The sequence below is a fragment of the Equus caballus genome, chromosome 18, assembly GCF_041296265.1.
Source record: "Equus caballus isolate H_3958 breed thoroughbred chromosome 18, TB-T2T, whole genome shotgun sequence".
Classification (NCBI taxonomy): Eukaryota; Metazoa; Chordata; class Mammalia; order Perissodactyla; family Equidae; genus Equus; species Equus caballus.
The window spans coordinates 17,893,681-17,906,597 of record NC_091701.1 but is presented as its reverse complement, the minus strand read 5'-3'; the positions used below and the strand labels follow the sequence as shown (position 1 = coordinate 17,906,597).

At 38.3% G+C, this 12,917-nt stretch overlaps 1 protein-coding gene across 20 annotated transcripts in view; it reads left to right on the top strand.

Annotated features, from left to right (window-relative positions):
• The window catches only part of NCKAP5 (NCK associated protein 5), a 918,003-nt gene that overhangs the window by 632,860 nt on the left and 272,226 nt on the right, over positions 1–12,917 (top strand). For all 20 annotated transcript variants that reach the window (XM_070241812.1, XM_070241809.1, XM_023622814.2 and 17 more), the window contains one exon: positions 7,791–7,940. In XM_070241812.1, the coding sequence (XP_070097913.1) occupies positions 7,791–7,940 (150 nt within the window). The remainder of the gene's footprint in view (positions 1–7,790; positions 7,941–12,917) is intronic.

Sequence of the window (12,917 nt, the reverse complement as noted above, 5' to 3'; positions counted from 1 at the left end):
TAGTGTCTCTGGCTGTAGAAGCCATTGAAAGTAGTTACAAACTATTAATGCCATCTGCTTCTCTGAAAAGGAACGATCATACAGTGGGCACTACGCTCTCAGGACTCAAAGAGAAATTTCCCAAGGATCTCTCATCAAGCTAATACAAAGTAGTTTCTATTGTGTATGTCAACATCTGACATCTATTACTGAAGTAGGATTTAGCCAGGTCTGGGTGAATGTGTCCCAGTTTGCCTGGTTTACCCCAACTGTCCCAGTATACTATTAATAGCCACCACCCCCTTGCTTTACTCTCCAGTGGGAATTGGTTTAGATGATTAATTATCTGTTCATTTTACATATTAATTACAAGAATTAAATCAAATGTGCAGCCTCGAAATCTTATCTAAAGTAAAAGTGATTTACATTCTATACCAGAGCATCTTTGTCCAGAGGCTCTTTAAACTTGGGCATGGATTAGAATTACCTGCGATTTTCTCTAAAGTTAAAGATTCCTGGCCTCACTCCTAGATAGTGTGATTCACTAGGGCCGGAGTTGGCCAAGGTGTCTGCATTTTAAACAAGCAACATTTCTCCCCTCCCCCGACCCCATTGACTCTGATGCCAGTGGCTGTTGACCCCCTCTCTCTGAACCATGACTTAAGGAAACATTAGTTATTTATTATTGTTGGAAGAACTGCATACTAAAGAGTCAAAATTACAAGATGATTTACAAACGTTGAGATCTCATTTTGTGAGATTGTCATTTTCATCATAGTTCAGTCAACTCCTGCTTAGACTATTGCAGTAGCATCTTATTTTCCCCACATCTGTGTTAACCTCCCTCCAATCCATCCTCCACACTGTACCAGAAAGCTATTTCAGAACACACATCCTACCACATGGATACACATACACACACACACACACACACACACACACACACACACACAGTCTATGGCTTCCTCTGCCCTTGAAGTAGAGGCAAAATTCCTTGACTTATAGCCTGGCCCCATCAGCCCATCTAGCCTCCTTTCCCTCCCCAGCTACACAGGTCTCCTTTCAGACTTTTTTAAGTGCCCTCCCTGTCTCCAACCTCATGGTCATTTCCTGGTTAACTCCTATGGTGCCTTCAGATCTCAGCTCAATCCGGGAAGCCTTTCCTGACCTCTCTTTTGCATCCCTGTATTATTGAATCTCCAAGCACCTGGCAACTCTTCTTCACAGCACCTATCACAGTGCTATTTTACATTTCCTTGTGACATTTTGATTATTAACTCTCTCCTTCCACAAGGCTCTCCCTCCATAAGGGCCACATGTGTTTTCATTCACCTTGGTATCCCTGGCAACTTCCACAGTGCCTGGCACATAAAAGCTACTCAGTGAATATTTGTGGGATGGATGGATTAATTAATTATAAAGTAAGGTGACCTCATGAACTCTTCCTTGAGTCCTACTTTGTGCTGGGTCTGCTGAAGCTGGAGACTGGAAGATGGGTAAGATGCATTTTGGGAAAGGACATTATGATCATTTTCCTCCAAATGTGTTTGAGTGAGCAGTAGCTGGCCGTCAGCGAAGAGCTATGCTGCTGCTCTTTGGACTAACTGAGCTTCCTGAACTGTCATCTATCTGAGTTGAACTGATGTAACCTAGAGCTTTGTGTTGATTGATATTATTTTACATAGGCCTGATGATGCTGACTGCTTGAGAACAAAAGATGAGAGCTCCCCCAAAGGTGAATCATTACCCTGGTAACCACTTAGAGAAACTTATAGCTCTAAGGATGGCTTTATGTACCGACAAGGCCAAATTTGATTTAAACCCATGGATGCTAACTGAGCTCCTAAATCTTTAGCTTCCTCCGTACTGCCTGGTATTTGTTGAGGCAAACAAGCTTGTGGTCTCAACCATAGATGAAATATGTGGGGAGTGAAAGTTGTTTGTGTGGTGGCCTCACTTTTATAGAATTCACTGCTGATTAAAGTCCATAAAGAACTAAAACATGAAAACAGGTCACCTCTGGAATCAACTTATTCTTTTCACAGTTTGGCATCCTCAGCAGCGGACTTGGCTTATTTTCCTTGTCTCTCTCTTGGAGGTTCATAAGGAGAGTATATTTTATTTAAAACCACATGTTTCTGACCTGTCTTGCTCTCTTTTTACCATGTATATCACAGGTGATTAATTAACAAAGAAGCTAAATTTTCTGATTGTAATGAGTCATTTATGTGTGGATAGAATACACATACTTGATTTTTTTAAATATTTCATGCTTTTATGAGTGTAATATAAATTTAAGAGCTGTCCTTTCTGAAATAACAATAGTGACCTATCAATGGGAGACAGCCATATTTCCATCTCTCTCAGATCTTCCTCTCTTCTGCCTCTTTCTCTCCACTGATTTTTCTCTTTTGCTCATCTACTTACTTCAAATATGTCCTTTAAGTCTTGCCTTTTTCCCATTACTACATTCTACCCTCTCACTCTCATTGGTAAGTGATTAAGGAGACAAGAGTGGAGAAAAGGACAGGACAGATAACTTCACCTTCTGGATTGTTTCCGGGCATTTTAGAGCATAGAACACAAGCAAGTATGCTTTTAGGTCAATGACTCGTCTGAGCAGCATACAAATGTGGCTTTCCTTCCTGGATAGTGTCACGTCAGAGCAGTCACAAGCCTCCTGTCTAGCTGTAGTGGACATTGGTAGTGCCCTGCCCGTGCGCTGGAACCATCCAGAGTGCTCCTATGACTCCCAGCTGCTAGTGTCTGTGTCAGAGGGCACTTTTATGTGAAGAGTATGCAAAGCCTCACAGCCTGTGGCAGGCTGGAAGTGCCATGAAATTGCCACCCTGGGAGCTGTTTTCAACCATTGACTCTCGTGTGCTGGTGCATAAGCACCCCAACTCCCTTACCCCCGGGGTGGGATGATTCTAAGGCCTGTGTATTGCCCCGAGTTTTCTGTGGGTCTCCCATTACTTTAGCTTCAGTTGCTTAGTAATATGCCTATCAACGGCTCTCTTCTCTTCCTTGAGTCGCATCTCTACCGGTGTTTCCTGCATTTCTCAAATGAACTGCATGCGCTCAAATCCTTGTTCTTTGAGAACTCAAGCTAGATGCTAACTAATGATTAAGAAATATTAACTGAAAAATTAAGTTATAAAGTGATATTTTGCAGGGAACCACATTTTAAAAAACAAAACCTTGCCTCTTCCCTCAGTGCCTTTCACCCTCGGCCTGCTCTGCTTTGGAGATCTCTTCACGCGTCCCACCTTTGCTGCCTTCTCCAGTGCTGCCTCTTCTCTTCAGTCCTGCAAACAACGTAGTTTTCTATATCTTGAAAAAGATTTCCACTTGTCTCTGCGATGCCCTTTGGCTACAGTTCTTTATATTTCCTTCCCTGCCCTGCCAAACTTTTGAGAAAGCTTCTAAGAAAATTGCCCCTATTTTCTCTTTTCATTTTTTGCTTAACCACTGACAATTTGGGTACCATCATCACACTTCAGTCAAACAGCTCTCCAGTCCTCACTAACAACCTTCTTATTACAAAATGTAGAGGACCTTTTTCTGTTCTCTTGTCATCTCTGTTAACACTAAGCATACTGACAACATTTCCTTCCTGAAAAAATTCTTAGAATTTTAACATTGGAAGGGACCTTTCGTCCCTCCATCTCATTTTACATCTGGGGGAAACTGAGGACGAGAAAGGTTGAATGATTTGCCTAACAAGGTGTAAAAGGGTAAAAGCAGGGCTTTGAAGCCAGGCCTTCTGACCTACCATCCAGTATGAGAACTGTGTTTGGTAAGTCCTTATCCAAAGCCTTCAAAGTATTCCTAATTTTTATTCCTTCCTAAATAAAGCCCTCCCAGCTGGTCTCCCAGCTCCTTCCCTCCACAGCCCATTCTCCATTGCAGTGGTCAGGATGATGTTTCTCAAGTGTAAATCAGAAGCCATCACTTCCCTGCTTAGCATCCAATGCCTCTTTCCTGCACTTAGAATAAAATCCAAACCCATTCCTGTGCCTTGCAAGACCCTCCTTGGTCCAGCTCTCTTTCTCATTTCCTATTATTCTTTCTTTTACAGTCGCTATTCTCCATTACACGGATTCTCCCTCAACTGTGCAGCAAGGTTGGAATGCTTTTCTCCCAGGCCATTACGTGACTGCTTCCTTCTCATCATTTGATCTCAGCTTAAATGGCCACCTCCTCAGACAGCCTTACACCAATGTCATAATGTCTAACATTGTCCCTAAACATACCACTGTCCATCACATTAAGCTGTTTTATTTTCTTCATAGCATTCACCACTGGCTACGATTATATAACTTACTGATTTGATTTGGAGTTTGGGTTTCCCACCATTAGAATATAAGGTCATGGAATATAGGAACTTCATCTAGTTTGCTGTATCTCTAGCACCTAGAACAGCAATTGGTCAATAGCTGGTGCTCAATACACATTTGTAGGATGAACAAATGGACATAGGAATTGTGCCTAATTTTTTCTTTCTCAGTTCTAAGAATCATTTCTCTCTTGCACTCTCCAATCCTCTTACTCAACTAATCTCTCAAAAAATTTTTCTGCACTCTAATCAAACTGGTTTCCTCATAAATCAACAAGGGCAAAACGTATTCCTGACTGGGAGCCTTTGTCTCAGTTTTCTCTTTGACCCAAAATCCCACCCTATGCCTCTGTAACTCTTCAAGTTGTATCGCTGCATCAGGGCATAAGTCACATTCCATTTCCATGAAATCATATCTCACAGCCCTTGTTGATCACCCCTTCTTCGAACTATGTAAAATGACTCTTGCATTTTATGTAATCTAAATACTCATAATCTATATTATCTTGAAATGTTTCCAGTTGTTTCATCTAATAATATTTAGACACTATGCCTGGACACTTTAAATTGTGTGTGTGTGTGTGTGTGTGTGTGTGTGTGTGTGTCTGTGTCTGTGTGTGAGTGCGCCATCGATCCTCATCATTTGGGGATTCTGTATTTGTGAATTCGCCTACTCTCTAAAATTTATTTGCAATCCCCAAATCAACACTTATGGTGCTCTCATGGTCATTCATGGACATGTACAGAGCGGTGAAAACTTTGAGTCATCTGCCATGCACGTTCCCAGCTGAGGTCAAACAAGGCAACACTCTGCCTTCTTGGTTCAGGTCTCATACTGTACACAGGTGTCCTTTTTGTGCTCTATTTAGAGCCACATTTTTCATATTTTACTTTTATTGTTAGTGAGTTTGCTGTTTAGAATAGCCTCCAAGCCCAGTGCTGAAGTGCTGCATAGTGTTCCTGCATGCAAGAAGGCTGTGGGGGCCTTATGGAGAAAATTGGTGTTAGATAAGCTTTGCTCAGTCATGAGTTATAGTGCTGTTGCCTGTTAGTTCAATGGTAATGAGTCAACAATATATACTAAATAAGGTATCTTTAAACAGAAACAATTGTAAAACAAGGTTATGAATTGATTAGTGATGAAGATATTGTGACCAGAGGCTCACAGGAACATAACCCTGTATTTCCCCCAGGAACAAGGATACTGTGTTCACTAATGCAGAGTTCGTGACAACTCTATGGAATATAACTACCAGGAAAATTGAGAATTGGCTGTATATGTATGTATGTTATATATGTTGGCACTAGCTTCATTTAGACATTTAGGAGAAAAATAAACCAAGAGTTATTAAAATTAAATAGTTTGCCCAAGATTATTTGTTAAGCTGGTAAATGGTAGATCTGGAATCCGGTTGTCATATTCAAAAGTCTTTTGGCTTTTCATCCACCACACCAGCTTCTCTTTGTCTGTTTTAATTAGCTGTAGAACCTTCATTATTACAGGGTGCTTCATATATATATATATACTTTATATATATATATTAAAGAAAATACAAGTGTAATTTGCTGAGAGAGCCATGAAAAACCATAATTCACATGGGGAAATAGACATAGATGATGATATTTTTGAAAACGGCTTGCTTTACAGTCCCAGTTGAGAGTTTAATTACAGTGATCCCCAATCTTAGAAGACAGGTAGAAGGACCTCTTCATTTCAGAGTTGGCAGCAGTACAGACTACATATTCCTTATCAGGGAAATGAAAATCTAACAAGCAGCCAAACTTGAAAGAGTCAAAACTGTCAAAATATTGTCATGACCTAGATTTTTGTTCTGGCTTGAGGATCTGTACCTTAAACTTGCCCAGCATTTGTCTGAGTGGAACTCATACCTACTATGGAAGTGAATATACTTGCACGTTATATGAGATTAGACACGCTCAGGCCTGATTGCATAAAGAGCTATCCCTTTCCTAATCAATTGTACCTTTATATACAGAGATGACAGGAGAAGTTATATCTTGAAATCTGTACAGAACAAATTAACATGGATCAAGTTACTATGTGGTCTCTGGTATTTTACGTATCTATAGTCATGTGCCACATAATGACATTTTGGTCAACAATGGACTGTATATAAAACAGTGGTCTCATAGGATTAGTACCCTATAGCCTATGTGTATAGCAGGCTATACCATCTGGTTTGTGTAAGTACACTCTATAATGTTTGCACAATAATGAAATTGCCTAAAGATGGATTTCCTAGACTGTATCCCCATCATTGTGATGTATGACTATATACAAATTCATGTATACTTATATGTCTATATATATTAAGGCGTATTTCTTTACATACTTTATAACTTATTTTAAAAAAATAAGCTAAACATTTTTGGAGCCTCCAAAGACATCTTCATGAACACAGTTTAAAAACTTGGTTTCTTTTCTTGTACTATTCTTTTCTAAGTAGATTGTGTAAGTGTCTAGAGGTTAAGAATTGTATCTTTTGTGCTTCTGTATTTACAAATGACCTTAGTTTAGTGCCAAAGGTAAAGAAGTCTCTCACCATTGATAATCCAATTTAGCCCACATGGTTGACAACCAGCTATATTAAGACAATTATTTCTGCAATGTTGTGGTTAAAACTAAATAGTGTGATGGAATGATGTCATCTGGTTCTATAGCATGAGGGTCTTGATATGTGTACAAAATGGATAAGGTTATTTTCATATGATGTTCTCTTGACACTTCTTTCTCCCTTGAAAACAAAAGCCAATCATGAGGCTCAAATTAACACTTCTCAACTTCCAAAAAGCTGCCAGACAGAAGGTTGAGTAAGGGGCTTCTAACAGGGAGGGAAGACAGGATAATACAACATTTTATGTCTGCCTTAAGGCTATACTACAAATCCTGAAGTGTTAGAAAAGGGACAAGGGGTAGTCTTAAGAGCTGTGTTACTATTGAGCCAAAGGAACTAACTGGTTTCAGCTTAGAATTCTGAAATCACTATCATCTCAGTATTTTGTGATATTTTCTTATCCCTTAAATTAATTACATGGTTGCATGTCCAGTGACTTTAATGATCCTATTTTAAGGAGCTAAGTTGTTCTCAAATCAAGTACTACAAAGGTTGACTTATTTTTTCCCCAGTTGAGAACACAGCTGAATTCCACGGTGCAGATAAAAAGGGATTAACTGCATGACTCCACCTAAGGCTTTGTTGGCTGGGTCACTTCTCCAACAGAGCAGAGGATGTGTACATTCAGAGGTGGTGACCCAGTGGCTTTGTCTTGCCAGGTATTAAAAATATCTACTGTGTTTACTAATGTAAGCACCACTCAGAATTGGTTTAGCAAAATCTTTTCTCCCTCAGCCCTGGAAAGTATGCACATGCAATTGGGATATTCCAAACTTTGCAAACTTGCTTATTTTTCAGTGGAGATTATTTAAAACAATAATTCTTTCTTGCTTCAGGAAAAGCTGCTGGAGGAAGAGAGAAAACACAAGGAAGCTTTGGAAGAACTTCACATGGTGGTGGATGAGGATTCGCGGAGCGAAAGCAGCAGTGCGGATGAGGGGAAAGGAAAGACCAAATTGCTGTTAGAAAGATTGAAAGCTCTAGAGGTAAGAAATGAAACAAATGCTGCATGTTTAAAGAAAAATAACAGTGTTCTGCTTCTTTTATTGGCGCTGGTTTTGAGTGAGTATAAATCTTCCTCTCTCAGTTCTGAGTAACAGGATCTAGTGTCTCTCATTGTGATTGCTTTGTCAACGATGAGCAAAAAGTTAAAATTTGTAGCACTGAAAGAGTCTTGATTTAGTGACTATGATTGTATTTTAAGTTCAGTTCATCCCTCAAACTGAGTAGGATCGCCTCAAATTCCAAGCTCCTTGAGGGCAGGGGCTGTGTAATATTTCACCTTGTTTTCCCAATACTTACTATAATGGATGAATGAGTGAATGAATAAAAAAAAATCCCCAATACTATGTAAGGATGATCGTAAAATAAAAATTAAAGTTTTTAAGCAATAGAACCATTTCTTTAAAAAAAAAAACCTGTGTAGAATTTCAACGTATAAAATATATAAAAGTTGAAGCAAAGCTGAGCTAGAGGGTGTTTTAAGGAGGATTTGGGACCCTGCAGTCTCCCAAAACACAGTTTTGAACCACTGGTCTGTTACTTAGTGGCATTTGACATCACTTCAAGTGTTAATTCCTAAAGGTATTTGGCAGTCCTCAAAGAACATTCCAGTTACTAGGTCTTGATTGAGATTTCACATGAGGAAAGACTCAGTAAAGATGGCTTTACCTATGAGTTGCTTTGTCTCCTTTCAATAAGTTTTCTGTTAGCATATAGAACTGGGACATAATTACTTTTAAGCAAGGATTATGGTTAGCCCCTCTCATCTTAAACTAGGTACAAGGGACCTTCAACCAACTTTGAAAAATGTGGTTCTACCATAGAGTCTACAGAATCCTGAAAACTTCAGTAAGGTGAAGAAACAAGAGCTAGGAAGGTCTTGCTTTCTATGCTTGGTTACTGCAATCCTGCCTCTTAGCCACCTTGCTGTGGATAGTGAGCATGCGCTTTTTGCTCTAATTTTCTCAGCAATAGTAAAGCAAAAGAGTTAAGGGTTAAGATTATGGACTTTGGAGCCAGATTCCCAGGGTTTTGTTAAATTCCAATTCTACTGCTTTCTGGTTTTGAAGCCTTGGGTGAATTAATTAGGCCTTCTGAAACTGTATCCTCCACTGCAGAAATGGGGACGATAACAGTAACATCTTACAGGGAAGTAATGAGGATTAGATGAGTTAATATTTGTACAATGGGGCCTGGCAGTTGGTCTCTTCTATCCACCTACTCTAAGACTCCTGCTTTTCTTTAAATCACTTTTTTTCCTATTTATCTGGATACAATGATTAATAAAAGAACTATGTATGAAAAAATGTAGCTACTCCACTCAGAGTGACTGAAGGTAGACAGGTTCAGCAAGTGATGTCAAATATGGGGCAAAGGAGAGGGCAACTTAGGGAAGCGCTGGCAGCTCCCCTTGGACAAATGACCAGGAATCACCCGTGTGTCACCAAAGGGTCTCATACTTTTGTCGTTTTTAAGATAATCACTGTAAAAGGTGGGAAAGCCGTCTCAAGGGAGACTGAGGTTGCTCTCAGAGAGTTTTAGAAACACATAGCTTTGTCTTGAGGTTGAATTAAATGGATTTAATAGTAGAAATGAGTTGATATTACAATTTCTTATTCCCCTAGAACCATGTACTTAAATTGTTAGTTTTATTTATGATTACAGTGAAAATTGCTCTTAGTTCATTTAATTGTCGCTGAGACAACTTTGTGAAGGACATATTATTTAATCAAGCTAAGAGGTATTTAAAAAATATCTTTGGCAGCGAATGTTTCTTAAACTCTTACTGAGTCAAAGAGAAATGGTAGGTTTTTTTTCAACAGAGATCTTTATACTTCAGGCAACAATTCTTGCATCCAGCATTAGTTGGATGCAATAGATGATATCTCTAAGAGCCATTAAGCTCCACAATTATAATTCCCCAAAATATTTTCTGTTTCTTTTTTTTTAAGGGGAAGTCAGCTGCTTTTATTTGTTACTAAATGGCTGTCTTGAGACTTTTTTTTGGCTTTTTTTTATTGTGGTAACATTCATTTATAACATACAGATTTCAGGTGTACATCATTATGTTTCAATTCCTGTGCAGATTACATCCTGTTCACCACCTAAAGACTAATTACAGTCCGTCACCACACACGTGTGCCTAATCACCCCTTTTGTCGTCCTTCCTCTCCTCTTCCCCTCTGGTAACCACCAATCCAATGTCGGTCTCTATGTGATTGTTTGTTGTTGTTTTTATCTCCTACTTATGAGTGAGATCATACGGTATTTGACTTTCTCCCTTTGACTTATTTTGCTTAGCACGACGCCCTCAAGTTTGTGTCCATGTTGTCACAAATGGTCAGATTTCATTGTTTCTTACAGCTGAGTAGTATTCCACTGTGTATACATACCACATTTCTTTATCCAGTCATCCCTTGATGGGCACTTACGTTGTTTCCAAGTCTTGGGTATTGTGAATAATGCTGCGATGAACATAGCGGTGCATGTATCTTTGCACATTCATGTTTTCATGTTCTTTGGATAAATATCAAGCAGTGGAATAGCTGGATCATATGGTAGTTCTATTCTTAATTTTCTGAGGAAACTCCATACTACTTTCCATAGTGGCTGCACCAGTTTACATTCCTATCAGTAGTGTATGAGGGTTCCCTTCTCTCTACATCCTTTCCAACATTTCTTGTTTCCTGTCTTGTGAAGTATAGCTGTTCCGATGGATGTGAGGTGATATCTCATTGTAGTTTTGATTTGCCTTTCCCTAATATTTAGTGATGTTGAACTCCTTTCATGTGCTGTTGGCCATCTGTCTATCTTCTTTGGAGAAATGTCTGTTCAGATCTTTCACCCATTTTTTAATTGGATTGTTAGATTTTTTGTTGTTGAAATGTATGACTTCTATATATATTATGGATATTAACTCCTTGTTGGATATATGGTTTGCAAATATCTTCTCCCAATTGTTAGGTTGTTTCTTCATTTTGTTCATGGTTTCCCTTGCTGTGCAGAAGCTTTTCAGTTTGATGTAGTCCCATTTGTTTATTTTTTCTGTTGTTTCCCTTGCCCAGTCAGACATGGTATTTGAAAATATGCTGCTAAGACTAATGTCAAAGAACATATTGGCTGTCTTTTCTTCTGGAATTATCATGGTTTAAGGTCTTACATTCAAGTCTTTAATCCATTTTGAGTTATTTTTTGTGGTGTAAGATAATGGTCCACTTTCATTCTTGGCATGTGGCTGTCCAGTTTTCCCAACACCATTTATTGAAGAGACTCTCCTTTCTCCATTGTATGTTCTTAGCTCCCTTGTTGAAAATTAGCTATCCATAGCTGTGTGGGTTTATTTCTGGGCTCTCCACTCTGTTCCATTGATCTGTGTATCTGTTTTTGTACCAGTACCATGCTGTTTTGGTTACTGTAGCTATGTAGTGTATTTTGAAATCAGGGAATGTGATACCACCAGCTTTGTTCTTTTTCTCAGGATTCCTTTTGCTGTTCGGAGTCTTTTGTTGTTCCATATAAATTTTATGATTCTTTGTTCTATTTCTGTGTAAAGTGTTGTTGGAACTTTGCTAAGGATTGCATTGAATCTGTAGATTGCTTTAGGAAGTATGGACATTTTAACTATGTTAATTCTTCCAATCCAAGAGCACAGAATATCTTTCCATTTCTTTGTGTCTTCTTCAATTTCTTTCAACTATGTTTTATAGTTTTCGGTGTATAGATCTTTCACTTCTTTGGTTAAGTTTATTCCTGGGTATTTTATTCTTTTGTTGCAATTGTAAATGGGATTGTATTCTTAATTTCTCTTTCTGCTACTTCATTATTAGTGTATAGAACCATAGCTGATTTTTTATGTTGATTTTGTATCTTGCAACTTGACCATATTCATTTATTATTTCTAGAAGCTTTTTGGTGGATCCTGTAGAGTTTTCTATATATAAAATCATGTCATCTGCAAGTAGTGGCAGTTTCACTTCTTCCTTTTCAATTTAAATCCCTTTTCTTTCTTCTTCTTGCGTGATTGCTCTGGCTAGGAGTTCCAATACTATGTTAAGTAAGAGTGGTGCAAGTGGACATCCTTGTCTGATTCCTCTTCTTAGAAGGATAGCTTTCAGTATTTCTCCATTGAGAATGATATTACCTGTGAGTTTGTCATATATTTCCTTTACTATGTAGAGGTACTTTCCTTCTATACCCATTTTATTCAGCTTTTATCATAAATGGATGCCGTGTCTTGTCAAGTGCTTTCTCTGCATCTATTGAGATGATCATGTGATTTTTATTTTGTTTATGTGGTGTATCACGTTGATTGATTTGCGAATGTTGAACCATCCCTGCATTGCTGGAATAAATCCCACTTGATCATGGTGTGTGATCTTTTTAATGTATTTTCATTTTTGATTTGCTAGTATTTTGTTGAGGATTTTTGCATCAATGTTCATCAGTGATATTGGCCTGTAACTTTATTTTTTGTGTGTTGTCCTTGTGTAGTTTTGGTATCAGGGTAATGTTGGCATTGTAGAATGAGTTAGGAAGCTTCCCCTCCTCTTCAATTTTTGGAAGAGTTTGAGAAGAATAGTATTAAGTCTTCTTTGAATGTTTGGTAAAATTCACCAGGGAAGCCATCTGGTCCTGGACTTTTGTTTTTTGGGAGGTTTTTGATTTCTATGTCAATCTCCTTACTGGTGACTGGTTTATTCAAATTCTCTATTTCTTCTTGATTCAGTTTTTGAATGTTATATAATTTAAGAATTTATCCATTTCTTCTAGATTATCCAATTTGTTGTCGTATAGCTTTTCATCATATTCTCTTATAATCTTTTGTATTTCTGAAGTGTCTGTTGTAATTCCTCCTCTTTCATTTCTGCTTTTATTTATTTGAGCCTTCTCTCTTTTTTTCTTGGTGAGTCTAGCTAAGAGTTTGTCAATTTTGTTTATCTTTTCAAAGAACCAGCTCTTGG